Genomic DNA, 27,907 nt, shown 5'->3' with positions numbered 1-27,907 from the left:
AAGCCTGACATTTTAATGGGCAATAAAATCATTCACTTCTTAAGAAAGATAAAGTACATCCCATTTCCTGTTGCTACTAAGGAGGTTTCTAGGGAGTAGATACCCACAAAGTAATAATATGAGGGGCAAAAAGGATAAACTAAGGGTATGTCTTCACTACCTGCTGGATCGGCAGGCAGCGATCGACCCAGCGGGGATCAATTTATCGCGTCTAGTTTAGACGCGATAAATTGATCCCTGAGCGCTCTCCTGTCGATTCCTATACTCCAGCACCACGAGAGGCGCAAGCAGAGTCGATGAGGGAGCGGCAGCAGTCGACTCACCACAGTGGAGACACCACAGTAAGTCGATCTAAGTACATTGACTTCAGCTACATTATTCACATAGCTGAAGTTGCGTAACTCAGATTTGAACCCCACCAGTGTAGACCAGGGCTAAGAGGAGTTGCAATGGTAGTGGCAGTCATTTTTCTGTCTCTTCCCTCACCCCACTTTTTAAAACCATTATTACTGTCATTACTATAATGGAGGTGTCAAAGTGAACAGGGTATGCCTGTGTCCTGGCTTTCTTTTTAGAATTCAGGCAAGCAAGGAGTTATGTATCAGTCCAATTAGTTAATGCTTAGTTACTATTTTGCTCCTCTTTGCTTATTGTCCATTTCAAAGTTTTTCCAATAATAAAATGCTTTAAAACGAAAGAACACATTTATTAGCAAAATTATTGCGTGTGCTTGCTCTTACATTTTCTGCAGGGATCTTGGAGAGTTTGGAAAGAGCTTCACACAGGTCTGATACAGCCCCCATCATTGGCACAACTACCCGATACTGGAAACAAAGAGAACGTTAAACTTACACGAGACAAAATAAATCCAAGCATGGAGCAGAAAGTTGGCAAATGGGAGTTGAGCAATTCATTAGTCCTGACATCTTAAAAGCAGAGAATCCTATAGCAAGTATGGTTTCCAGTCATACTTGGCTGTCTTCAGTGTCTCAGGTTCAGATTTGAAGCCCAGACAGCCACAGCACAGATCACAGAATTTCACCCAGCAATTCCTCTGTCTAGCCCAACAACTTGGGGTGGCACTAGATCTTTTAGAAAGACATCCAATCTTGATTTCAAGTGATTGAACAATCCACCACAATGCCCCCAAAAGCTGTTTCAATGGTTAAATACCCTTACTGTTGAAAAATCCATGCCTTATTTGCTCTCTCAATTGCTTCCATTTCCAGCCACTGGATATTGCAATTAACACTGCAAAAGGAACCATCCTAGAGAAAGTCTCCCAGAAGGTTTTGACTTTATGCATCAAAAGCAGGGGTGGGCACATTTTTTGGCTCAGTGGCCACATCTGGGAACAGAAATTGTATGGCAGGCCATGAATTCTCACAAAATTGGGGTTAGGGTGCAGGAGGGGTGAGGGCTTTGGTTCGGGGGGGGCCAGAAATGAGGAGTTCAGGGTGTGGGAGGGGGCTCTGGCCTGGGGGAGTGGGATGCGGGGGTGGGGTGAGGGCACAGGCTGGGGTGCAGGCTCTGGGATGGGGCTGGGGAGTTTGGGGTATAGGAGGGTGCTCTGGGCTGGGGCAGGGGTGCAGGAAGGGATGCAGGCTCTGGCGTGGGGCTGGGGATGAGGTGTTTGGGGTGCAGGAGGGTGCTCTGGGCTTGAATCGAGGGGTTTGGAGGGCAGGAGGGGGAGCAGGGCTGGGGAGCAGGGGAAGGCTCAGGGGTACAGGCTCCGGGCAGCGCTTACCTCAAGCGGCTCCTGGAAGCAGCTGCATGTTCCTTCTCTGGCTCCTATGTGGAGGCGCGGCCAGGTGTCTCTGCATGCTGCCCTATCTGCAGGCACTGCCCCTGCAGCTCCCATTGGAGCGCCAGAGGGGGCCATTGGAGCGCATAGGAGGCAGAGGAAGGCCATGCCATGACTTCCGGAAGCTGTGCCCGACCCTGCTCCCTGGCTGGAGTGCCAGGGCGGGGCCATGCAGCGGCTTCCACAAGCTGTGTGGAGCGGCCCCCGACCCTGCTCCCCAGCTGGAGCAGGGTAAGCCCCACTCCACAGCAGGACCTCGAGGGCCAGCTTAAAACAGCTGGTCAGCTGGATCCAGCCTGCAGTTTGCCCACCCCGATCTAAAGCAAGCACCGGGAAAGGAGAAAGCCATGATCAGTTTGGCTGGATTTCTACTATACCTCATGTAAATTGGAGTTAACCAATGTGTCTTCCTGCAAATCACTACTCCAGAACTATCTACCTCCCATAAGGATATCACGTAGGGACTGGCTAAAACCAGTGATTTCCTGTGGCCACTGGGAATACTTTGCAGAGAGGAATAAATATTTTGCAGACACTAGAAGAAGAGACAAGTTGAGACTAATGCCAGGAGTCAAGCTCTCCCTTCACTTCTGCTCAAGGCCTTCCACCAGTCTCCATCCTCCTCATCCCTGGAATAGTAGGTTCTCCAAGCACGCACTAACCCTCGGGAGCCAAGCAACACTACCAGAGCCTACTAACATCAGGCACCTGCAGCCCACCATGGCCTTCCAACACTGAGTGCCCCCCTCCCATGTCACCACATGAAATGAACTTTTCTGTACAAAACAAACAAAATAAAGTTATTCAGCTAATGCAACAGCTGTCTCCTGCCTCTGGTTAGATGTTCGGGGTGCGTGTGTGTGCGTGCGTGTGTGGCCCCAGCTCTGCGCAGTCATCACAACAGACCTCAATTCCTATAACAAACCCCTGACCTACGTCTGAGCTATTGAAGTCCTCAAATCATGGTTTAAAGACTTCAAGATGCAGAGAATCCTTCAGCAAGTGACCCATGCCCCACGCTGCAGACGAAGGCGAAAAACCCCCAGGGCCTCTGCCAATCTGCTCTGGAGGAAAATTCCTTCCCAACCCCAAATATGGTGATCAGCTAAACCCTGAGCATGTGGGCAAGACTCACCAGCCAGAAACCCAGAAAAGAATTCTCCGTAGTAACTCGGATCCCACCCTATCTAGCGTCCCATCACAGGCTTTTGTCTAAACGTCAAAGATCAATTAATTGCCAAAATTAGGCTATCCCATCATATCATCGCCTCCATAAACTTATCAAGCTTAGTATTGAAGCCAGATACGTGTTTTGCTTCCACTGCTCCCCTTGGAAGGCTATTCCGGAACTTCACTCCTCTGATGGTTAGAAACCTTCATCTAATTTCACGTCTAAACTTCCTGATGGCCAGTTTATATCCATTTGTTTTTGTGTCCACATTGGTACTGACCTTAAATAATTCCTCTCCCACCCTGGTATTTATCCCTCTGATATATTTATAGAGAGCAATCACATCTCCCCTCAGCCTTCTGTTGGTTAGGCTAAACAAGAGTCTTTCAGAAGATAGGATTGCCCATACAGCTGGTGTGGGCAGTGATGCACGTGAAGGTCGGTCTGGGCAGTGCACAGAAACACAGTCTTCTAGAAACTCAAGAGCCTTTAGGGGCACTTCCATAAGGTGCAGCTGGGGCTGCAGTTGGCAGTCCTGGAAAGCCTGGGGTGTGAATGCCTTGCAGGCAGCATACTGAGTCGAAGAGGGAGAAATCCCCCAAACAGATCAAAAACCTCACTCGGGCATCTGATTCTGGAATCATCAGCAACATGGAAACAGCTTTTCAACCCCCTGCAGGTTTCCAGTCCAAGCACAGCTTCAGCATTGGAGGGAATCTTGAGAACTCAGCTAAATTTAGGGACATATTCCTTAAGCCCTAACTACACTAAAACCTAAACCCCTACCTCAACTACAGAACAGGGCACTAAGCTTACCACCACGGCAATAATCAGACACAGCAGAAGGAACTGAGACAGCTGAGAAGTGCACTCTCTTCTATAACCTGGGTGCTGAATGTGCTGAATGTTTGAAAACCTCAGAACATGTACACAACACTGCTTTGAAGAGGGCTCTGTGAGCTTGTCAGCAGAGGGAGCTATCCCACAAGTGGGGATGCCTGGAAGTTCTTGAAGACAGGAACTGCCACCAGTGGATTGTCTAATCCAATATCCTGATTCAGACAGAGGCCAATACCAGATGCTTCCGAGAAAGGTGCAAGAATCCTTGCAGTGGTTAATTACTTAACATGTCCCTACAGTAAGATTCCACATGACCCCAGAGGCTGCCTTGTTCATTTAAATCCTCTATTTTTATTTTTACCTCATCTGTGCATTGTTCCAATTATCCATAAAATTTTCTAATCCTTTCTTAAATCCTGTTAAGCTTTTGGCCTTAATGTTATCAAGTGGCAATGAATTCCACAGGTTAATTAGGTGTCACAAAGTACTTGCTTTTATCAGTTTTAAATGTGTTATCCTTTTTCATTGAAGGTCCACTTTGTTCTTGTTTTATGGAAATGCTTATAAACACTATCTATGCCATTTATTATTTTATATACCTCTATCAGGTCTGCTCCTATTAGCCTCCTCTCTAAACTAAACAGTGTGTCATTTCAATAGTCACTCACAAAAAACCATTCCCAGGCCATTAACAATTTTATTGCCTCTCTCTGAATCCCTTCTGATTCTACTATTTCCTTTTTGAGATAGGGTGAACAGAAATGAACCCAGTATTCCAGATAAAGGTATCTCACTGGTTCATAATGATTTAATATCTTCAGAATTATTTTCCTTCCCTTTCTGTATAAATCTCAACTTATGTTTGCTTTTTTGACGGACACTGTACAATGAGCAGGTTTTCACTGATGAGTCTACAATAATGCTTCGGTCTTTTTCATTTAAAAATACAGCAAACTATATGAGTAGTTCAAATTATGGCCTCCAATGCACATTGTTTTGTATTTGTCAGCACTGCCTTTCATTTGACATTATGTTGCCCATTCTTTTAGCTTTATTTGATCTTTCTGAAGCTTCTTGGTCTTTTCTAAGTCTTCATCAACCTAAATAATTTTGTGCCATCTGCAATTTTTGCTACCTGATTATCCACTCCCATTTCCAGATCACAGATAAACCCACCTGGTAATACAGCGGGTACATAAAAGGGTCACGTTGTTCCTGAATTTCTTCAAACATAGGATATTTTCTAATTTCTGCTCGGGATCAAAAGGTCCTCTAGGAGCCCTATATGTTCAAGAGAAGTTTCAGCCTAGCACTTCCCATGGCACCAGAGCCAGGCAGGGTTGGATGTGACAATTAAATGTGTTATTGCTTATGCTCTCCAATATTATCATATGTAGTCTTGTTGCCACCAGGGCAAATAAGATTCCTGCTGCCCATCATCCCAGTCACTTAGACAGAGATATTTTCCAAACCACTTTCAATTTTGGGTGCTCAATTCCCAATAATTTTTAAATGAGAATTTGGCATCCAAGTCTTTTGGGTGACTTTGAAAATCCCAGCCTTAATAGTCAAATAGATCAGATTTTTCTGAACTGGTTGCAGCGACTGTCTTTGGGGATAATTAACACCTACAAATGTCTTTTTTTACCTGGGTAGGTCTATGATGCAGGCCTGCAAAAACCAAAACAACGTCCATGGAACGATCTTTCTTCAAGGGCAGTGGAAGAGTTAAATAGCAGAAAGGGTCAAAAGTCACAGAAACTTTAGAGCATTTTGGACAGACCAGGGTGGATTTGAAAAGGCCATGGAAAATATCCACAATAATAGAGTCATTTCTTAACCTATGGTTCTCCCAGGCTTCTTTCGCCACCACCTGTAGAAAGGAAATAAAATTAATTCATACACTTCACTAGAAACGTAAATACAGAGACATGAGATGAAAGGAACTCAGCATAATTCTGATATTTTAAAAATATATATACACATCTAAGCAAGCTGGAAAAACTATCAAGGTTCCCTGAACTCTGTTCCCCTTGCATAATGACAGGTTTCAGAGGAACAGCCGTGTTAGTCTGTATTCGCAAAAAGAAAAGGAGTACTTGTGGCACCTTAGAGACTAACCAATTTATTTGAGCATGAGCTTTCGTGAGCTACAGCTCATCTGATGAAGTGAGCTGTAGCTCACGAAAGCTCATGCTCAAATAAATTGGTTAGTCTCTAAGGTGCCACAAGTACTCCTTTTCTTTTTCTGTTCCCCTTAACCGCCTACCATTCTCTCTCACTAACCAGGCCTCAGGTCTGCAAGTCTTCCCTGCTGCAAAAGGAAATAACGGACACCTAATTCTACCAGTCTGTGTTAGGTTACAGGGAGATGTCAGGCCTGTATTGCTACAGATTGCCTCAGTGTTGGAGGTGAGGGTTGGAGAGAGAGGGGGGACAGTGGAGGGAGCAAGTTGCTTGAAGTCAATGAGCCTGATCCAGAGGCCATTGCAATCAATGGGAGTCTTCCCATTGACATCAAGGACTTTGGATCAGGCCCCATTTACTGGATGCAGCTAAAGTTCATCTCTAGGCTGTATATGGAAACGGATACAGAACGGATTTCCTGCCCATAGTGGGGTGTGCAAGGCTTCATTTAGTCCTCATCCATAGAAGGTCATTTGCTTTCTGTCCTGACCCAGAAGGGACAGGTTGTGGTCTCCAGCTTGCAAAAGCTCTCAGTTTATAAATGTTATGTAGAGTTTTCTCTGGAAGCGTAGAAAACCGCAGCCCAGAGCCTGAAGTTAGAAGATGATGATTCATAGACAAGGCCAGAAGGGACCACTGTGATCATCTAGTCTGACCTCTTGTGTAACAAAGGCCATAGACTTCCCTGAATTAATTCCTGTTTGAATGAGAACAATCTTTTAGAAAAAATCCAGTCTCGGTTTAAAAATTTCCAGTGATGGAGAACCCACCTCAACCTTTGGTAAATTGTACCAATTATTAATGATTCTCAATATTAAAAACGTGTGCCTTATTTCTAATCTGAAATTGTCAACTAGCTTCAACTTCCAGCCATTGGACTTTGCATAAGCCCTGTAATATCAAATGCATTTCCCATGTAGGTACTGTAACCCATTAACTGTCTCTTTATTAAACTACACAGATTGAGCTCCTCAAGCATCACTACAAAACACATTTTTCTAATCCTTTAATCCAGAGGTTCTCAAACTGTGGTTTGCGGACCACCAGTTGTTCACGAGCTCCATTCAGATGGTCCGCGGATAGTTCCCTCTAAGGTGCGTGCCTGGGTGGCCGCACACAAGAGAATGAAGGGCCACCCACCTAATTGGTGGAGCTGCACAGGCGTGGCTCCACTAATTAGATGCCTTGACCCTGGAAAAGATGCACATGTAAGGTGAGGTGGTGACCAGGGGAGGGGGAGGGGGCAGTGGGGTAAGAAGAGGGGGTGGGAGGGAATTTGGGACGTGCAGGGCTGCCGCGGCAGGGGAGAGATCCCCCTCCTTCCCAGCCCGGCTGAGTGGCTGCTGCAGCGGGGGAGAGAGGGGGAGACCCCCTTCCTTCCCAGCCCCAATTCAGGGACGGCCGCAGCTGGGGAGAGAGGGCACATCCATTGCATTAGAAAGGTAAGACTACTAATATTAAAATATGAGTTGTGTGATTTTATTTGTAGAAAAAACATTAAATTATTATTAAGGTTTTTTTTACATAGCACTTTTATCAAAAGCACATTACAATACTTAGCTAACGGTACAAACGATATTTGGAAAGATCATTAAGTGGTCCACTGAGACCCGCAGCAATTTTCAAGTGTTCCGCGAAAAAAAAAGTTTGAGAACCACTGCTTTAATCACTATCATGGCTCTGTCTCTGAATCCTCTCCAATTTATCAACATCCTTCCTGAAATGTGGACACCAGAACTGGACATGATATTTCCAGTAGTAGTTGCAAGAGAGCCAAATACAGAGAGAATATAATCTCTCTACTCCTACTCAATATTCCCATTTATGCATCCAAGAATTGCATAAGTCTTTTTTGGCCACAGCTTTACACCAGGTGCTCACCTTCACAGCTAATTTACCATGATTCTTAAGTCTTTTTCCACAGTCACTGCTTCCCAACATAAAGTCCCCCCATCCTTTAAATATGGCCTACATTCTTTGTTTCCTGATGTGTGACTTAATATGTGGCTGTATTAAAATACATATTACCCAGATTTCCAAGCTTTCACCCAGATTACCAAGAAATCCAGAACCGTCTGTATGAGTGACCTGTCCTCTTCATCATTTAACAATCTTTGTATCAGCTGCAAACTTGATCAGTGATGATTTTACATTCTCTTCCAGGGCATTGATAAAAATGTTAAATAGCAGTGAGCCAAGAACCCCACCCTTCAGGATTCCACTAGAAACACACCCACTCCATGCTGATTCCCCATTTAGCTACATTTTGTGACCTAACGATTAGCCAGTTTTTAATGCATTTCATGTGTGTCATGTTAATTTTGTACTGCTCTAGTTTCTTAATCAAATGTCATGTGGTACCAAGTAAAATGATTTTAAGAAGTCTAAGTATATTACATTAACACTATTACCTTCATCAATCAAACTTGTAACGTCATCAAAAAAAAAAAGTTAGTTTGACAAGATCTGTTTTCCCTAAACCCATGATGATTGGCAATTATAGCACCCTCCTTTAATTCTTTATTAATTGAGTTCCTGTAGCGGGGTGGCTACCCTGCTCCTAAAATAGAAGGGGTTAAAAGCAGCCCTGGAGAGGGCTGTGGCTGGAGAGGGCTGACTGGGGAAGCAGCCGCAGCTGAGCCACGCCCCAATCAGGCCCCAGCTGGCCTGTATAAAAAGGCTGTGAGCCAGAGGCTCAAAGAGTCTCTCTCGAGGTTGGGAGAGAGCAGGGCCTGGCTGCCTGCCTGACAGGGTACTGAGGTGCAGTGCTGGGGAAGGAGCAGGCTGAGTGGGGGCGCTCCAGGCTGGCAACTCCCCAGGCTGTAGGGCCTAGTCCAAGGCCCACAGAGGTACTGGGAGGCAGAGGAAGGCAACAGGTCCGAACCCCCTTGCCTATGATAAGTGGCCTTTACACTGCAGTCTGCCCCAGGGAGTGGGGGCTTGGTGATGACTGGCAGTAGCCCACACTGAGGCAAGGTGAGGATAGTGGGTTGGGGGTTCCCCAGGAAGGGGAGACCCAGAGGTAGAGTGAGGGGGTACTGCCAGGGGGCAGAACCCCAGAGAAAGGGGCACCGGGGTCTGTGAGGGACACAGGGGCCAGAGCGGTACTGATCACTGGCCTGCAGAGGGTGCTCCGGAGCCTAGTGAGCTAATTCCTGACCAGCAGGAGGCAACACAGGGGTGAGTCCGCTCCTTTACAGTTCCCATACCAGCTATTACATTAGCTTGCCCAGAATAGACATCAAACTGATGGGCCTAGAATTACTCTGCTCATCCCATTTATTATTTTTAAATATTAACACTTTAGCTTTCTTCCCCAGTATTCCAAGACACATTAAAAATCAACACTAATGGTCCAGAGACCTCCTCTGTCAACTCTTTTAAAACTCTTTGTTGCAAGTTATTTGAACCTGCCAATTTAAAAATGTCTAGTTTTAGCAGCTGCTATTAAATATCTTCCTTAGATACTCTTGGAATGGAAAGTATTTTATCAATCATCATCCTCCTAGGATACATCTACATCACTTGGCTTTTTCCCCAGTGAAGAGTAAGGGGGCTAAAGGAAATCTGCAGGCAGTAATCACAAAGCTATCTGAATTGGCTTTCTTGAAACTCTTTCCCAAGTTTGAGGATTTCTATTTACTGGGTATTTGCTTAAGCCTGTGGATTGGAAGCGCAGAGCATCTCCTTAAGTTAGAGGAAAAATGGAAGTGCTTGGATAAAAGGCAACGGTAGGCTGGGTCCAAGGCCCCCCCTCTCCTTAACAGGATTCTAGGCAATTCTTTATATACACAACAAACAGACTGATGTGGCCTCTTAGAGAAAAGATAAATTATGCCATCATTTGTGTTGCACATTATCGCATTCGCTGCACCATATGCACATAGAATACAAATATAATTTATTAAATTCTGTGCTCCAACCCTGCATATGGAATGACAGTCAAGTGATAAATTGCAGCAATATGGGATAATGCAGTTTACCATTCACGTTTGATTAGCTGCATTCTGCTCACTAATCTACCTCTATTGAGACTTCAAGCATTCCAAGTGTCAGAGCAATGCTGGGGATATAGCAAGACCACTGCAATCCCAAGGTGCAAACAATAACTTAAGTGCATTTGCAGCTTTAACTATCATCTTCCTGGCTTTGATAGCAGTTTAATACAGACTATTCATGCTATTTAAATGTAGCTCAGGGCCTCCAATTGAGCATAGGGTGTAGTTTTATCTAAGCACTGTACCGAATCAGGCCTGCCATTGGCATCCTTGAGCTCCAAGTAGGGCTTCTTCTTCACTCGGTTCAGATCCTCATGCAAGCCATCCAGGAGGAATGCCAAGAGCTCCTGAGAATCTTGCTGCTGGTACCCTGAGAACTGAGGGGCAAAACGGCCAACCTGGGTCTAAAATTAAAACAGAATAGGACAATCTGGTCAGAGCAGCATCATGCGTGTATTTGTAAAAATGAAAAGAAAATCATATCCTGGCTTCTTCAGAATTCAGCAGCAAGAAGCTGCTGTAGTTTATTGCTAACAATAATGAAGCTGAAGGCAACATAACAAGGATGTCAGTACAGATTTCCTGGCCTATTTTAAAGCCTTTAAAAATGCCTTTGATTGAAAGGCCAGGATGCTGGGAATCTGGACTTCCTGATACTAAGCTCTGGGTCAAGAAATACCAACTACCAGCACCTGGGGTGCTGTACAAGTTTCAGTTGTGTTCTTTTAGGAACATAATTGCTACAGTAGATCAGACCAGTGTCATAGAATCATAGAATATCAGGATTTGAAGGGACCTCAGGAGGTCATCTAGTCCAACTCCCTGCTCAAAGCAGGACCAATCCCCAATTTTTGCCCCAGATCCCTAAATGGACCCCTCAAGGATTGAACTCACAACCCTGGGTTTAGCAGGCCAATGCTCAAACCACTAAACTATCTCTCCCCCAAATCCATCTAGTCCAGGATCCTCTTACATCAGCCAGATACTTCAGAGAAAAATCCACAAATCCCTGTAGTTGATATTTATGGAACAAGAACATGTCCATAAAGAAAATGGCTCCCTAACTCATCAGTTAGAGCAGTGTTTCCCAAAGTGTGGCGGGCGCCCTTCCTCCCACATGACATGCAGGATTAGCTGGGTTGTGCAGAGCAGATAGGCCTCAAATGTCCTCCAGTCTCAGCTTTCACTAAAAATTATTAAGAGTGAAATTCTGGCCCCATTGAAGTCAGTGGCACAACTCCCAATGACTTCAATGGAGCCAGGATTCTACTCTAAGTCTCTAGCTGTTCTAATTTCAAACAAACTTTGAAAACTGACGAGTGTATAACCAAAAGTAACAACAACAGCCTGAACTTGCGCAGACCTTGAAATAATCGCTCTGAGGTGTGAGCTGCTCTATTCAATAGACTGGGTGCTACCTCATAATGTAAAGACAATACTTTGTCACCATTAATAATTTTCCTGCTTACCAAGACATAAGAAAGGATCACAGTATGAAGATCCACAATTACTCTGAAAGCGCGATCATTCTGGTACCATGAGCAGGTTATCCCACTGATTTTTTTTCACAAACTAGAAGGAGCCAATCACGAGGTGGCCAGCAGGGCAGCAGAGCCCCACTTACAGGAAAACAAACCAGAGGGCTCCAGCAGAGCTCACGAGGGAGAGAAATTTTCTCAGAACAAGTTAACACTGCTACTTAACAGTGACTGACTTATAGTTGTTATTGCTAAGTAACTATCATAAATTTGAAAAGTGATCTATTTCAGTTATAAAAAAGCCTGTATTAAAAAAAAATCAACCACTGAATCCACAAAAAGAAAAGGAGTACTTGTGGCACCTTAGAGACTAACAAATTTATTAGAGCATAAGCTTCCGTGAGCTACTGCTCACTTCATCGGATGCATAGAGTGGAAAATATAGTGGGGAGATTTTATATACACAGAGAACATGAAACAATGGGTGTTACCATATAGACTAATAAGAGTGATCAGTAAAGGTGAGCTATTACCGGGGGGGCGGGGGGGGCGGGGGCGGCTTTTGTAGTGATAATCAAGGTGTGCCATTTCCAGCACTTTACAAGAACAGTGGGAGGGGAAATAAACAAGGTGAAATAGCTTTACTTTGTGTAATGACAAATCCAATCCCAGTCTTTATTCAAGCCTAAGTTAATTGTATCCAGTGTGCAAATTAATTCCAATTCAGCAGTCTCTCCTTGGAGTCTGTTTTTGAAGTTTTTTTTGTTGAAGAATTGACACTTTTAGGTCTGTAATCCACATCACTCCTTAACGTAAAAATTTAACACTTTCAAAAACTAAACACACAAAGACTTCATTTGGAAACAGTTAAGTATTTGCTTCAGAATATGTCTCACACCAAGCCAAAATCTTTGAAGTTAAGGGGAAAGTTTTCTGCATTCCTTGCTACTTTCACATCATTCACAACACTGTCAATAACAGACCCCACCATCCCATAAAGGCTTACATTTCCACCTTCAACAGCTACACATCCCAAAAGCAACTCACCCCAAATTCAAATTCATACTCTAAGGTAAAGCCTTTATAGCAACTTCTGACATTTGTGTTTCAACAGATTAGCCGAGTTGGAAATGACTCATTCCATACATTTGAGAAGTTATTCTACCTTAACATTACTCAGGTTGTTTGGGTGCCTTAAGTGCATTTCCCTACTTTGACATCGGTGGATTTATTTTTATGCTTAACCTTAACTGGGTTTATAATGCTTGTTTTTGGGGTAACTGCAACCTTCTTCTAATGTTTGCAGTGGTGGAGGAGCAGCTTTGGTCCCAGGATATGAGACAGACAAGGACGGTCAGGTAATATTATTATCCCTCTATTCCGCCCTGGTGAGGCCACAGCTGGAGTATTGTGTCCAGTTTTGGGCCCCCACTACAGAAAGGATGTGGACAAATTGGAGAGTCCAGTGGAAGGCAAGGAAAATTATCAGGGGGCTGGGGCACATGACTTACAAGGAGAGGCTGAGGGAACTGGGCTTGTTTAGTCTGCAGAAGAGAAGAGCGAGGGGGGATTTGATAGCAGCCTTCAACTACCTGAAAGAGGGTTCCAAAGAGGATGGAGCTCGGCTGTTCTCAGTGGTGGCAGATGACTGAACAAGGAGCAATGGTCTCAAGTTGAAGTGGGGGAGGTCTAGGTTGGATATTAGAAAACACTATTGTGACAGGTTCGATCACAGATACCCCCTTGGGACCGTCACCTGATGTGCTGAAATTACTTCTGAGCCCGTTTTCCCTGCCAGCTTGGGATTCCAGAACCCTGCCTTGTTGAGCCAGATATGCTAGTATGCTGCAACACAGACCCAGATCTGGTCCACGCCCCAAAGTTGCAGACTTTAACCGAAAACTGCTCAGGAGGTTTCCAATCTCCAGCACCCAGATACCCAGCTCCCCATGGGATCCAAACCCCAAATAAATCAGTTTTACTCTGTATAAAGCTTAGACTGGGTAAACTCATAAGTTGTCCACCCTCTATAACACTGATAGAGAGAGATGCACAGCTGTTTGTTCCTCAAGGCATTAATCACTTACTCTGGGTTAATTAATAACCAAAAGTGATTTTACTCAGTATAAAAAGTAGGATTTAAGAGATTTCAAGTAATAGACAGAACAAAGTAAGTTACCAAGCACAATCAAACAAAACAAGCAAGTCTAAGCCTAATACATTAAGAAACTGAAATCAGGTAAATCTCACCCTCAGAGATGTTCCAATAAGCTTCTTTCACAGACTAGACTCCTTCCTAGTCTGGGCCCAATCCTTTCAGTCCCTGTTAGTCCCTGTTAGTACAGTCCCTGTTAGTTCCAGCTCAGGTGGTAACTAGGGGATTTCTCATGACTGGCAGCCCCCTTTGTTCTCTTCTACTCCCTTTTATAGCTTTGGCACAAGGCAGGAATCTGGATCCCCACCCCTCCTTCTAAGTGGAAAAACATCAGGTTTAAGATGTTTTTCATTATAGCTTTCGTGACAGCAAAAGCTGTGGAAAGACATTACAACTTTCATTCTAACCCTGCTTTCACTACCATCTTCTCTGAATAAAAGTGTCTACTTACTTTGAACATACGTGGCGCCACGTGAGAGTGTCTCCCAGACCACATCTGCTTAATAAGCTCTGCATATGCTTCTGCAATTTCTCCTCTCATCCCCAGAGGATTGTCATGATTTATTTCAGCCTCATATTTATCTTCCAGGAAATACTCAGTCAGAGGTGGGGTGTTACTCAAACACTGAAATAAAAATAACATTTACAAAGCTCATGTCATTGTCTAGGACAGCCAACTTCTATGAGAAGGAAGTAATGCATGACAATCCAACTTTCATATCAGTACACATGTGAAATGACAAAACCTTTTTAAAAGCTCGTGAAAGTAGACAGAACAAAATATTTAAAAGGAACAATGAAAGTTCTGAGACTACAGCTCTCTCACAATTTAGTAAAACAGAATTGTATTTTATTGAGATACAATGTGAGCAATGCAACTCAGACAACAAAGGCCATATAAAAGGTTCACAATTTTCAGACTTCTCTTCCAAGGGTAAAAAGTGTAAATAGCAGCACTTTGCTAAGGCTATTGCTGAAGTACAGATGGCCCTTTAATGCACAGCTTTAGTTCATGTCACTTACAGTTTAATCAAGAGTTACCTTCTGATCTACAATTTCTCCACCTTGTCTCCAATCTCAGCACTAACATATAGCACTCGGCATGCCTAACAGCAGTAGCAAAGCTAGTCTTTGCTTAGACAGCACACCTAGCTGTTTTCAGGAGTGTGTCTGTTAGAGGTTTTCCACCCCACTGAACTCCCGCAGCCTGAAATGAGGCCTAAAAGATACTATATAATGGTAACTGTACACAGTGGAGTGGAAAATATGAAAATGGAGCACTCTATCCCCGTGACACCTTTCTCCCCACTCCACCTATTAGTATCTATAGCAATTTTCCTCATTTGTGCTGAGACTAAAGATGCATAGAGTCATAGAATATCAGGGTTGGAAGGGACCTCAGGAGGTCATCTAGTCCAACCCTCTGCTCAAAGCAGGACCAATCACCAATTCTTACCCCTGATCCCTAAATGGCCCCCTCAAGGATTGAATTCACAACCCTGGGTTTACCAGGCCATTGCTCAAACCACTGAGCTATCCCTCCCCCCTACATGGGTAGCTGACTACTGTAACACAGTAGAACATCTCTAACCTACACTAATGGGGAAACTCTTGTGTAAAGCACCAGAGGTGGGAGCAATACAGTGATGCTATGGCCCCTGCAAACCAACATGGAGGGTAGGAGTTTGTACCAACCCCTGGGCCTGCCCCACACAATGAATCTTAAGATTACCCATGTACAGTTGGTCTTCCCTCCTCCTAGCTGCTTCACCTCCTCCTCCCTGGTGCGGAGATACTTTCTGCAACCCAGTGACTCTAGGAATCAGCACTGAGCAGGATAGGGAGGCTTTTAGGAAGCTACCCTCCTGCTGTCCTTGACTCTGCCCTCTGCATGTGCCTGTCGCAGAGTGTCCAGGTACAGAGAGGGAGTGCAATTGCTGAACATGGGGAAGTCACATGTACATTTTACCCGACAATGAGATGGAAATAGTGTCAAAAAAGAAAATTGACCGGATTTAAAAACAAAACGCATTATCTTGAATCTCTGCCCCGTCACCTATTACCTGTATGCACTATTTAGGCTAGATGCTCTTCAGGACAGCTAATGGTCTTCTAACAGGCCTATGAAGTGCCTAACACACTTTGGGATGCTATATAAGAGCACTTGACAGGTGTGCAATGAATCCATGGGGATAAAGCATGAAGTAAATTTTTTTCAGCCCTTTACCTGTAACGCAGAGTTCATGAAGCAGGTGTTTCCCAGGTTACTGAGCCCACAGATGCCGGGCTGTGACTGGGAAGGGGACTCCCTGCAGCTGTAGGAGTTGTAGGAGAAGCCAGAGACTCTGGAAGAAGAAAACAACTTTTTTTATCTAGACCACACCAGTCCACATTTCACCCATCATAGTAAAGTTTACGATTTGCATCAAATGCTATTCCTTCTTACTGGTGCTTTTTCATATATGTCTGCTCCTCCATATTTGTTAGTTTTGACATCTCATTTAACTCGGATTACTAGCAGGTCTGATGTATACTGAAACAATGTATCTTCTATCTCTATTCAGGCTGTTTTTCTTTGACCATGTACCTCTAGTACTTTATGACACATTTTCCTCAAGCGTATGGTGCCTACAATCATTTATTATGTTATACGGACATATGCAGGTGAGCTACTACTTTGCAACAGCTGATGAAAGTTTTACGGTCTCTGCCTGGTGAAGTGGCTATCGCAGCCAAAGAATGGGACACAAAACATCTGAAACGGAGAATAAGCATTGGGGTAAGTGCTAGTTTTCCATGCAGTTGGGCTAGAGTGGGGCAAGTGTTACTTTCAACAACAACTTGAAAATACAAGTAGCCAGGGGCACCAGGAGGACACAAAGCTAGTCAGAGGAAGGAGAGAGGAAAGAAAAGCATTCCTGCTCTTACCCCCTGCCAAGGCTGGAGCTCGTCAGTTCATAGGAGTTATTGCTATCACCATTTGCAATGGCAGAAGAGACAGACATTGAGGAATAAGAATTTACTGATGATGCTGAAGTAGTAAAATTTCTGCTAGTTGCAGTGCTTGATCTGGGAGAAAGGGAAGAAGCAGAAACAACACCACCAGTTTTTGCAAACCCCAGACTCTGGCACTCTTAAAATAAAGGTCACGTCTGATTGAGAATTTACAATCTTAACCTGTTAGTATCGGCATTTCCAAAACACTAGTCTGAGTCAATCTAGGGCATCACAAGTGAAAGGCAGAAACAATAGCCAATCATGAGCAAGAAGAGGCCCCAGATGGCATAAGCACAAGGAAGTTTGGACTGAGTGGAAAGCAGGCTCTAAACAGCCTGGTGCTCTAAGAAATTAAACCCTCTAAAAATAATAAAACCTTTTCTCTAAATAATCAACAGAGTACCAAAACAAAAGACCTCTTTAAAACCCACTCTAACTATGCAGGTAAGAAACCAACAGCAGACTAAGTAGGGTGGGTGCTAGCTAACTTATTGGGCAAAGTACAACATGTAAAACTACATGCTTTGTGGCTAAGTGCAGCACAAGCAGCTTGTAGAACTGAGAGCCCAGGTGCACCATCTTGAGGTCAGAGTGGGTGAACTGGAGGAGCAGAGAGATAGACCGCTTATATGGGGTAGTCAACAGGCGGACCGTAGACCATATTTGGACAGCCAGATGCTTCTGAACAGACCGAGACATCTTTTTATTTACTTATTACTATCATTATTATTGTTATTGTTTTTGTATTTTTTCCTCAGAGTCTGGACCTTGACAATCCCTTGACCAAGAAATTTGGACCTTGACAAAAAATAATTGATTACCATGGTGGATAAAATTCAAATATTTTTTAAAAAATACCAAAAAAATCAGATTTTATTTAAATCAGGTTTTTTCCTCAAAAAAATCTAAAGACAGTTTTAATTAACATACATTATACCTCCAAGATATCTCATCATGGAATAGGGATTATAAATTCTAATTCTATAGTATGAGACAATATATTCATGTAACGTTTAAGAAAAGTTTTGTAAATGAGTTCCAATAGTTCAGTCCAGAAGATACCATCAGAGATGCTTATTTTTGCAGTTCTCAAACTGTGGATTCGTGTCTCCAGAGATAACATGTTTGTTAACAGCAAAAATGTTTTTAAATAAATAAATATAGAGATGAGAAATAACAGACCTCAACCCTATTGTCCCTCTGCAAATTTGTGCACACCAAGCCAATCCCTTACCTCTCTCTAAAATGCAAAGTTTCAAAAAGTTCAATGAATAGAAGATTGCTGGGGGCGGAATAGATCTGGACAAGGAGAAGAAGTCTGAAGATAAGTGTGAGAAGAGAGGGACAGGAAGTAGAAACAAAATTGAAACTGTTTGAGCAGCATATTCCAGAAGTCTTGATGTCTGAGTGTAGCCTTCATTGATTTGAGATCTACCATACCATTCTCTCACTAGAAGGGAAAACCTGTAATGGCAGCAGGCCGGAAAAGAGACCCAGTTTGGGAATATTTTAATGAAGTTCCTCTACCTGTGGGTAAGACAGGCATGCGTGCAAAATGCAAAGAGTGCAACAAAGAAATGCAAGGGCTGTTTGCCCGAATGAAACAACATCATGAGAAGTGTTCCTCCTCAGGAGGAAGCTGCGTTGAAGATGATGAAAGGAACATGTCTGAACATGCAGGATCTTCAGGTTGGTAAACTTTTTTATTTCATACTTCTTTCTTAAGGACTGCCTGTCTTCCTTCTGGACTATTCTTGAATTCTCATATTTGAGCAAAAAATATAGTTGTTACTCTCTGGTACTATCATTTTAGATGCAGTTGTGATAAAAAAAATAAATAGCTGAAATAGGCAGATCTTCCGTTTACAATTTCACCTTGAAAGTAGTACTGAGTGTCAATGAATGCAATGAGTAATACTAAATGAGCAGTATGGTAATAATAATTAAATAACTTCATTGACTTATTTTGTTTAGAAGAATCCATCCTCAACATACAGGATTCTGAAGACTATCCGCCTGCAAGATCACCATCATTTTCTATAGTTTCAGAGTTATCTGCCAATGATAGTGTTTCAATCACATCATGTATGTCACAGAGCCACAGTATATCAACTGTAGCAAAAGGGAAAAAAAAATCTCCATCATCCAGAAACAACCATAGATAAGTTTGTGATCAGAACCAGCAGATTACAAAAAGAGGTAATCGATGAAAAAATTGCCCGGTTTGTTTATGCAACAAACTCTCCTTTTCGTATGATTGAGAACCCACACTTCATTAACATGGTTCAGTCATTAAGACCAGGATACAGTCCACCCAACAGAGCAGATGACGCAGGCAAATTGCTGGATAAAGTGTATGAAAGAGAAATTGAACAGTGTGCAAAAGGTCTAGAGGGTGAAACTGTTAACCTGAGTCTTGATGAGTGGAGCACCGTCCACAATGATCCTGTTGTATGTGCTTCTGTGACAACGGAAGAAGGGAATGTCTTCCTTACAGAAACAACCGATACATCAGGAAATGCACACACAGCAGAATACTTACAAGAAGTAGCAGTAAAAGCTATAACAAAACTGTGGGGAAAAAATTCAAATGTCTAGTACGCAGCTTGGTCATGCACAATGCTGCAAATGTATCCAAGAAGAGAAGAAATTTATAAGAGAGTCCCAAGCTAACATACGATTGCAGTGCTCATTTGATGCACCTCCTAGCCAAAGACTTTAGTGTTCCAGAAATAAAGGCTAATGTTGTTGAAATTGCAAAATACTTCCATAACAACCACTTTGCAGCAGCTGTTCTGAAAAAAAATGGGAGGAACCAAGCTAAGTCTCCCACATGACGTGCAAGAATGAGGATTTAGAGATGTTATTCACTGAATCTAGGTGTTAGATTTCAGGAAAGCACATCTGGAGAAATTGAGGAATCTAGAGAGGAATGTTTGAGAGGAGGCCTCATCTAGCAGCATAGAAGGTGGCTGACTACAAGCCACCTAAAAAAGAAGACACCAAGAAATAAGAATCAGCTAACTTGGTTGCGTAAAGGAATGATCAAAAAAATCAGTTTAAAAAAGGGCGGTGGTGAGGTAATCAAACAAAACACATCTGAAGCAGTTATAGCTCTGGAAGAAAGATACAGGCAGCACAAATATAAATGAATTAATACTACCAATTCATCAATGGCCAAAGTAATAGTAGGAAGATATTTGGTGCACTAATAAATGAGAATGCTGAAATTAAATGACTCCTTTTTAAGCATGTATTCAACAAGATAGATACCGAACAAAATAAGGAAGACAGACCTTGTGAAATGACTCTTGAGAACAAGCAGGAAAGAGAATGCTGGGAAATATGAACATGTATATATCAGCCAGTCCAGATAACAGCCTGATCCACTGACAGTTTTGAAAAATCATGGGCAACAGGGGAAACACCAAAAGATGGGAGAAAAGCAACTGTGATAACTATCTTGCAAAAAGGTAAAAAGTGTAATCCTACCAATAATTGTGCCATAAATCTAATATAATGAAACGTGCTAGCAGAACAAACATCACTAAAGAAGACCCACAAGCAATAAGCAACACTAAGGATTTATCAAGGGCCTTCTGAAATGATCAATTTAACCTAATCAATCATCTGCTACCTACAGCAAACATGATACGATTACGAAGAATAAATTCTGAGCTTCCTTCTCCCCACTTCCTGAATACTGAGGTAAGGAAGATTATACTGTAGTTCAATCTGTTTGCTAGGGGAATGGACTTCCCTGAGGAATGGACAACTTTCAGAGTAAAATAGCACCCTGCTTGTTAAACTAGTCTACCAGTGCTGACCTGCCTAAGTCTGACTAACACAGCCCTGAGTCTTTACACATTAATGTACATTGTTTTATCAGAAAAGAAACCTTTTGTCCTTGAAGCATTCAATATCCAGAAAGACCCCAGTCTGGCAGATTGGTATCTGATCACCATGAATCCCATATGGGTTTTTAAACAGACAGATTATATAATGAATTTAAGAAACAGGGAAGATAAACAGGTGCCCCCGCAAGAAAATGCTATCAACATCACTTTCCTTTTATTGAATTGTGGACATCAGTTTAACATAACTTTCTGACTCCATTCCCCAGTGAAGAGGAAATGAAATACTGACTTAGATTGAACAGAGACATAGATAATCCCAACAGATATATGCTTCTACTACAGTGTTCTCAACCACCGTTTGTAGCTCTTCAAGAAAACACACTTAATATTTTATAAATTCCACATTATATAATCCAAAATCCTAGGTTTCCATCTATAGTAAAAGCTTTTTTTTTTAATCCGGCATGTTGGGGAAATGGGGGGTAAGTGAAAAATTCCAGTTAACTAAGAGGGAGGGAGTTTGGGTGTGGGGCTGGGGTGCAGGAAGGGGTGCGGGGTGCAAGTTCTAGGAGGGAGTTTGGGAGCTGCAGGGGCAGCACCTGTGGGCAGAGGCAGTGAGCAGAGCCACCGAGCCATGCTTCCACCTAAGAACAGCAGGGACAGGTTGCTGCTTGCAGGGAGCAGCCTGAGGTGAGCATCCCCTGGATCTAGCACCCCAAAACCCCTCCCGTGCCCCAACCCACAGCCCCACGCCCCCTCCCACACTCCAAACCCCTCATGGCCCTTTGCCTAGGAGCAGCAAGGACAAGTTGCCGCTTCCCAGGAGCCACATGGAGCCAGGTAGGGAGCCTGCCTGCCCCGTGCCAGCTGGACAATAAACTGGACTTTTTATGAAGATTAGAAATGCCAAATTTTAGAGCTTTCCAATTGGTACAGGGCCAGATAACACAGCTTTTACGATAATTGGGAGATAGTACCTTCCATCCTGGTAAGCATTTTCACTTAGGTAGTAGTCCGTTTCTAAGTCTAGCTATTGAAGGAGAAAAAGTATGATACTTGGGAATTATATAGAATTCCTTGTAAATTTTTAGAATATTTGATACTTGCCCAAGTATCCAGCACTTAAGACAAACCTATAATTGGCCAAATGGTCGAACCTTCTCTTTTTAGATCAATTGTCAAAGAAAGTTAGAGTCACATAGCTCTGATTTTCCATGGAATCCTCTAAACCTCCTTGACTCCTTTCAGTCATAGAGGACTATGTGATCAATGAACTCCTCTTGTACAAACATAGGAATTCTCCTACCAAGTCAGACCAGCGGTTGGTCCCCTACATCTTGTATTGTTTCCCAGTGGACAGTAACAAGCTTCAGGGGAAAGTGTAAAACTTCTAGAATGAACAATCCTGAGTTAACCTCCTCATAGATCATGTTTCATCCTATTCAGTGAAAGTTAGTGGTTGACTTTTGCTATGAAGCACGATGGTTTATACTATCTGGAGGATGGTGTAGATTGCACTCTCAGCAAATTTGCGGATGATACTAAACTGGGAGGAGTGGTAGATACGCTGGAGGGGAGGGATAGGATACAGAAGGACCTAGACAAATTGGAGGATTGGGCCAAAAGAAATCTGATGAGGTTTAATAAGGATAAGTGCAGGGTCCTGCACTTAGGACGGAAGAATCCAATGCACCGCTACAGACTAGGGACCGAATGGCTAGGCAGCAGTTCTGCGGAAAAGGACCTAGGGGTGACAGTGGATGAGAAGCTGGATATGAGTCAGCAGTGTGCCCTTGTTGCCAAGAAGGCCAATGGCATTTTGGGATGTATAAGTAGGGGCATAGCCAGCAGATCGAGGGACGTGATCGTTCCCCTCTATTCGACATTGGTGAGGCCTCATCTGGAGTACTGTGTCCAGTTTTGGGCCCCACACTACAAGAAGGATGTGGATAAATTGGAGAGAGTCCAGCGAAGGGCAACAAAAATGATTAGGGGTCTAGAACACATGACTTATGAGGAGAGGCTGAGGGAGCTGGGATTGTTTAGTCTGCAGAAGAGAAGAATCAGGGGGGATTTGATAGCTGCTTTCAACTACCTGAAAGGGGGTTCCAAAGAGGATGGCTCTAGACTGTTCTCAGTGGTAGCAGATGACAGAACAAGGAGTAATGGTCTCAAGTTGCAGTGGGGGAGGTTTAGATTGGATATTAGGAAAAACTTTTTCACTATGAGGGTGGTGAAACACTGGAATACGTTACCTAGGGAGGTGGTAGAATCTCCTTCCTTAGAGGTTTTTAAGGTCAGGCTTGACAAAGCCCTGGCTGGGATGATTTAACTGGGAATTGGTCCTGCTTCGAGCAGGGGGTTGGACTAGATGACCTTCTGGGGTCCCTTCCAACCCTGATATTCTATGATCTACACAATTTGAAGCATGATTTATACTACTTATACAATTTTAATCTTATGAACTGCAAATGTGGATGTTGTCATGATCCATATAAATATCTAGGGACATTTTTTCAAAAGAATAAGTCACTTAAAAGTATAGATCCCATTATAAATCAACTTTTGAAAATTGAAGCCCTAGTCTTTTTAATCTTACTAAGCTGTTAGCTTCAATAAAATCTCATGGCAGCGAGTTCCATGTTAACCATGTGTTTTGTAGAAAAGCATTCCCTTTGTCACCATTAAGTTTGCTGCCTTTCTATTTTACTGGAAGTCACCTTGTTCTTGCACTACAAGAAAAAAAAATAGTGCACATACATTTTAAACTTCAATTTCATTCTATAGCATTAATTATTCTATATATTTATGTCAAGGCCCTTCTTATTCACCTCCTCTCTAAGTTAAAAAATTCTAATCTTTGTAGTCTCTCTTTATGCAAAAGCCTTCCCAGGCTTCCAATCATGTTGTCTGCTCTTCTCTGGACCTTTTCCATTTCTATTATATCCTTTTTGATTGGGAGATGACTAGAATTGAACACAGAATGGAATAAAATACTCAGTATTAGTATCTGTTAATACACCATGACACCTTGTTTGTTTTTTTACCACCACTGCACAAATATTTTCATTATGTAGTTCACACTGCAAAAAAATCAACATAGTTTTACCAACGTAATCCTCGGTTTAGACAGTGCTATGTCAGCAGGAGAGATACTGTCGCCTCTCAGAGAGGCAAATCAACGCCAACAGGAGAGCTCTCTCCAATCAGCATAGAGAGTCTTCATTAAAGTGCTAGAGCGGTGCAGTTGTGCCAATGCAATGTCTTAAGCATAGACAGGCCATCAGTCTTTGCATCTTTTAAAACCGTAAATGCAACTAAAGAAGCACCAGGCATGTTTTAAAACTTAAAAAATAATGCTTAGCACAGATAGTACTTAGCATCTTCTAAGCATGGTACAGATATGAGCTAATTAATCCTCATGTCACCTATTTGAGATCACACTTTGTTGCCTATCCCCTTTTTAGGGCCCAATACCACAGAGAGTCAGTGACAGGGCCAAGGCTAGAACTAGAGAATGCTAATGTTCTTGCTTTAATCCCACATTCAATTGATCAGGACATGCTAACCTCTTCTCTTTAAAGAAATTAAGAAAATAATAGCCTTTAACAGGGCTTCTCTATGAGGCAACCGGTCACTGGAATTAGAGAGTTGAGCAAGACAGTGAAACAAAAGTGAGAAGACAAGAATGGAGAGGATGCTTACTTTGCAGGAAGAGACTGCCTGGGCCATGTACCATCTTCATTCTTCACTTCTATTAACAGCACCTGAAGATGAAATGCAGACAGTAGGGCAAGGCAAAAACAAACTTATTTTACATTCTATAAAATGACTCTTAAATGATGTTCTCTGAAATATTGTTTAACATCTTTTGTTTTCTATTAAATGTATATAATACTTCCATTGCAGGGTCTCTTTACTGATAGATTCTCTTCTTGTGCATAGTACAGCAAAATATTTTCATAGACAAGCTACTTGCTCAAGGAAAACCATGTGTTAGCTTACCAGGCATTTCAATACCATGATTATTAGAGAATTCTGAGCATCTTACCTGACCGTGATAGAGCCCTGCATCTTGTACAGTGCTGTCCAGGTTGCTGACCTGCTCATAGGCGTTACTCATGTACCTGCTCCATAACCTAGTTTCCTTTTCACTGAGGATATTAAACAGCTGTCGCATTTCCTTCTCAATGGTAGCTGTTTAGGGGAGAAAATAATATAATAAACTTCTGAAATGCTTAAATATTTCTAGAAAGAGCTGACCAACCAGAGATACATTAAAGGCATATGTCCCTACTTTATCAATGCCCCAGTGGTAAAAGATAGGTCTCATAATCCAGTAGTGTGACCATAATTAGAGCTGAATATGTCTACTTATTAAAACCTTTTATTTTCATACACATTCGTCTGTCAGAAATGTTCCTTTTTGGCTGGGCTGCGAGCAAGCTTGAGAAGTTTGCCCAACAAGTATCTTTTCTGAAATGCTAGAAGCACCTGAAAATTGGAGTTTAAAAAGGAAGTGTGCTCAGATATTACTATAAGATCCCACTACTGGCAACTATCAGCCAAGCACATCTATGGATCACATTATAGTCTACATGCAGCATCTTAAAAGGCGGGGAGGGGGGGAGCGCATACGATCATGCAGTGATGTAGGGTATAGGACCAATCTTCAGGTAAAATGAACGAGCAGGGGAAACTGGAGGAAGTATGATTAAAATATTCCAGCAGATAAAGCCCAAAGAGCCACATCAGTGACAGAATGTACAACAGAAGTCCTGGAAACATTTAGACACAGAACTGTTTCAAACAACGGCACGGCCATTTGCTATGGAAGTGGACAGAAGACAATGATAAGCTCTGATTACCCTTTAACCTCATCCCCACACCCGCATTTACAGGTCTGCTGAGGCCTAACTTTTAAGCCCACCTGGCCTCAAAGGGTCAAGCAGTTTTCCAACCCAACCTAACACAGCCCATAAAGTTGGTACGTGGTGGTGGCTGCGTACCAATTCCTGACACCCCTTCTGCACTGTATGTGTGCTCAGAGCAAGATGCACTGAGAATCTGCAGCACACTCTGTAGAGCATACAAAGCAAAGTGAGGAATAGGGCATGCAGCCACCACTGTGCTGACACGAGAGGCATGAGAAGGTCATCAGAGGCAACCCAACCTAAACCCAAATCTTGTAGTCATGTAGCAACAGGCTGAAGGGCTCTACCCCCAATTACTGCTATTAAATTAGGTGTTTTTAAACAGTCAGTTCAAAGCTGCAGGTATCACATAGCTACTTACCGATGGTGTCTGCTTTGCTGAAATGGCAGGTCAACACATTGGTAGGATCACTATTTTCACACAGCTTCAGTTCGAGGAGATAAACTTCTACTTTACAGTGCTTCACAAACAGACCGTACTCCACCACCTATAAACAAAAGGCTGCCCCTGAAGCAGGCATGATATTGACCACCCCCACATAAGTGGGGTGACAATCATTCTTAAAGGGCCCTCCACAACCTGGACTGGCTGCCTAAACAGTGATTTACAGTTTTAAATTGAGTGGGAGAAGGAGTGGTCTGACTCCAAAACTGGGAGCTGGGAATTCATGAGTTTAATCCCAGCTCTGCCCCTGACTTGTTGTGTGACCTAGATCAACACATTCAACTTCTCTATCATCATTTTCCCATCTGTAACACACAGACTACTACTTTTTTCTCCCATGGGAAAGTTCTGAAACTTAATTATAGCAGCTGAGTAGCAGCACCAACTAGTTAAGGTTGCAAAAAACAATTTCTATTGCAACTCCTAGGTTTCATGCAGAGAATTCCAAAAGCATTTACCTTTTGTGCCTGGTCTCTGCCCAAAGGCAATTTCCCACCCCCAGAACATTGGAACAAAATACCACCCAATATTCTGAGTTACAAGAAGGAAGAAACAAACCATTTTCCAACACAGTATGAATTCATGACTACATTCCCGCCCCCACTCAAACAAAAAAAAATCAATCAACGATGGCACAAAAGTGGCTGAAATGTCAAGTATGTACTGGAACATAAGTAATCCTGTTTCATTTGGTAAACTTAACAAAAATTGGTTTCAAAATGAAGGGTTCAAAATTTCCAGATGTGAAACTGCACATGTGCAGTAACTCTTTCCATTCAGCTATCATCCACACTCATAAAAAGGTATAGTGCACAGGGACTTAACTGTGCAGCTATGTACCACGTGCCATGTTACTTCCGATTAAGGAGCAGAGCTACAGAGGTGGAAAATAGCAGTGTGTGGAGTCAATGTTAGCTTCACCAGTACACAGGGCAGCTTATAAATCTTAGTAGTGACTATTCATATTAGAGTAGCACCCAGAGGTCCCAACTGAAATTTGGAACCCATTGGGCTGGGAGGAGGTCAAGCCAAGTCTTACAGATATTTTCTTTGAGAGACACAGGCAAGAAGTGTGGAAGGGGTGATGAAGTGGCAATGTAGGATTCAATAAGGGAGGTAAAGTAGATCTGTGGATAAACACACAGCAGAAAGAGTGCAGCTATAGCAGACAAGGTCAGCACAGTCACAAGACTTCCAGAGACTCCACAGCAAGAGAACAAGAAGGCTACAAGCAGAGGCTGGGGGTGAGCCATTGCTTGGTAATCAGACTCAAAGCTCAAAGAAAGAGGGAAAGAGGGGCTGGAAATGGCAGGATTGAGAGAGAAGAAGCCCAACAAACCTGCCAACAGACTTCAGAAGATGACTCAGGGTGAGAGAAGCCATCATATGACAGAGTGGATGCAGTAGCAGTGTCAGATGAGATCCTGGTCTTGGTGAGGACCAGGAGCCAGAGAGCAAGAGATGATGAAGTAATGGTTGGCAGTGATATATACTATGTGGGTCAGAGGGGTGGGGTAAGTAGGGCAATCAGAGAAGGTAAAGCTGGTGGGAAGGAGAAGGGAGGGGGAGATGGTGGGAGTGGATGTCTATCCTAGGCTCCTGATTTCCTTCGATTTGTTAAGGTATCTAAATGATAACTGCCTCCCTTGCTACAGAGTGAGAGGGGCATCATCATAGTACAATAGGGATGGGGGGGGGGGGGGTCCTGAAACACTCTGGAAAGTTCCATCAAGTTTTAAAGAGATTGTATATGTAGCAGCAAGAGCAATTTTTCTGCCACAGACAGAGTGCAATCCTTTGAAAGATGGTAGAGAAGAACTGTGTCATATGTTTGAGTGCTGTTGGGACCACTGTGGAAGGACAGTAAAAATGCTGTGGCTAATGGATCTTGGTTAGGCTAGCAAAGAAAGTCAAAGCTGGACGCTGAGCTGACCAGTAGAAGAAAAGTCTCTCAGCTTATTGACGTTGTGCACAGGTAAATACCCAGAGAAGAATTCTCCCTTTCAAAAATTTTGCATTGAAGGAAGTAGGATGTGCGTAC

The 27,907-nt window shown here is 43.0% G+C and overlaps 1 protein-coding gene across 4 annotated transcripts in view; it reads right to left on the bottom strand.

Moving 5' to 3' along the window:
• The window catches only part of USP4 (ubiquitin specific peptidase 4), a 96,103-nt gene that overhangs the window by 56,838 nt on the left and 11,358 nt on the right, over window positions 1–27,907 (bottom strand). For 3 of the 4 annotated variants that reach the window (XM_075130657.1, XM_075130656.1, XM_048858929.2), the window contains exons 4-12: window positions 25,783–25,909; window positions 24,539–24,684; window positions 24,193–24,254; window positions 16,562–16,702; window positions 15,861–15,978; window positions 14,085–14,258; window positions 10,246–10,404; window positions 5,464–5,688; window positions 741–824 (exon numbers count right to left, since the gene is read on the bottom strand). In XM_075130657.1, coding sequence (XP_074986758.1) covers window positions 741–824; window positions 5,464–5,688; window positions 10,246–10,404; window positions 14,085–14,258; window positions 15,861–15,978; window positions 16,562–16,702; window positions 24,193–24,254; window positions 24,539–24,684; window positions 25,783–25,909 — 1,236 coding nt within the window. The remainder of the gene's footprint in view (window positions 1–740; window positions 825–5,463; window positions 5,689–10,245; window positions 10,405–14,084; window positions 14,259–15,860; window positions 15,979–16,561; window positions 16,703–24,192; window positions 24,255–24,538; window positions 24,685–25,782; window positions 25,910–27,907) is intronic. The other variant, XM_075130655.1, reaches the window with a different exon arrangement.

This window comes from Caretta caretta, chromosome 7, assembly GCF_965140235.1.
Source record: "Caretta caretta isolate rCarCar2 chromosome 7, rCarCar1.hap1, whole genome shotgun sequence".
In the NCBI taxonomy this organism is placed as follows: Eukaryota; Metazoa; Chordata; order Testudines; family Cheloniidae; genus Caretta; species Caretta caretta.
Note: the sequence above shows the minus strand (reverse complement) of the source record. Positions and strands in the feature narration are given on the sequence as shown.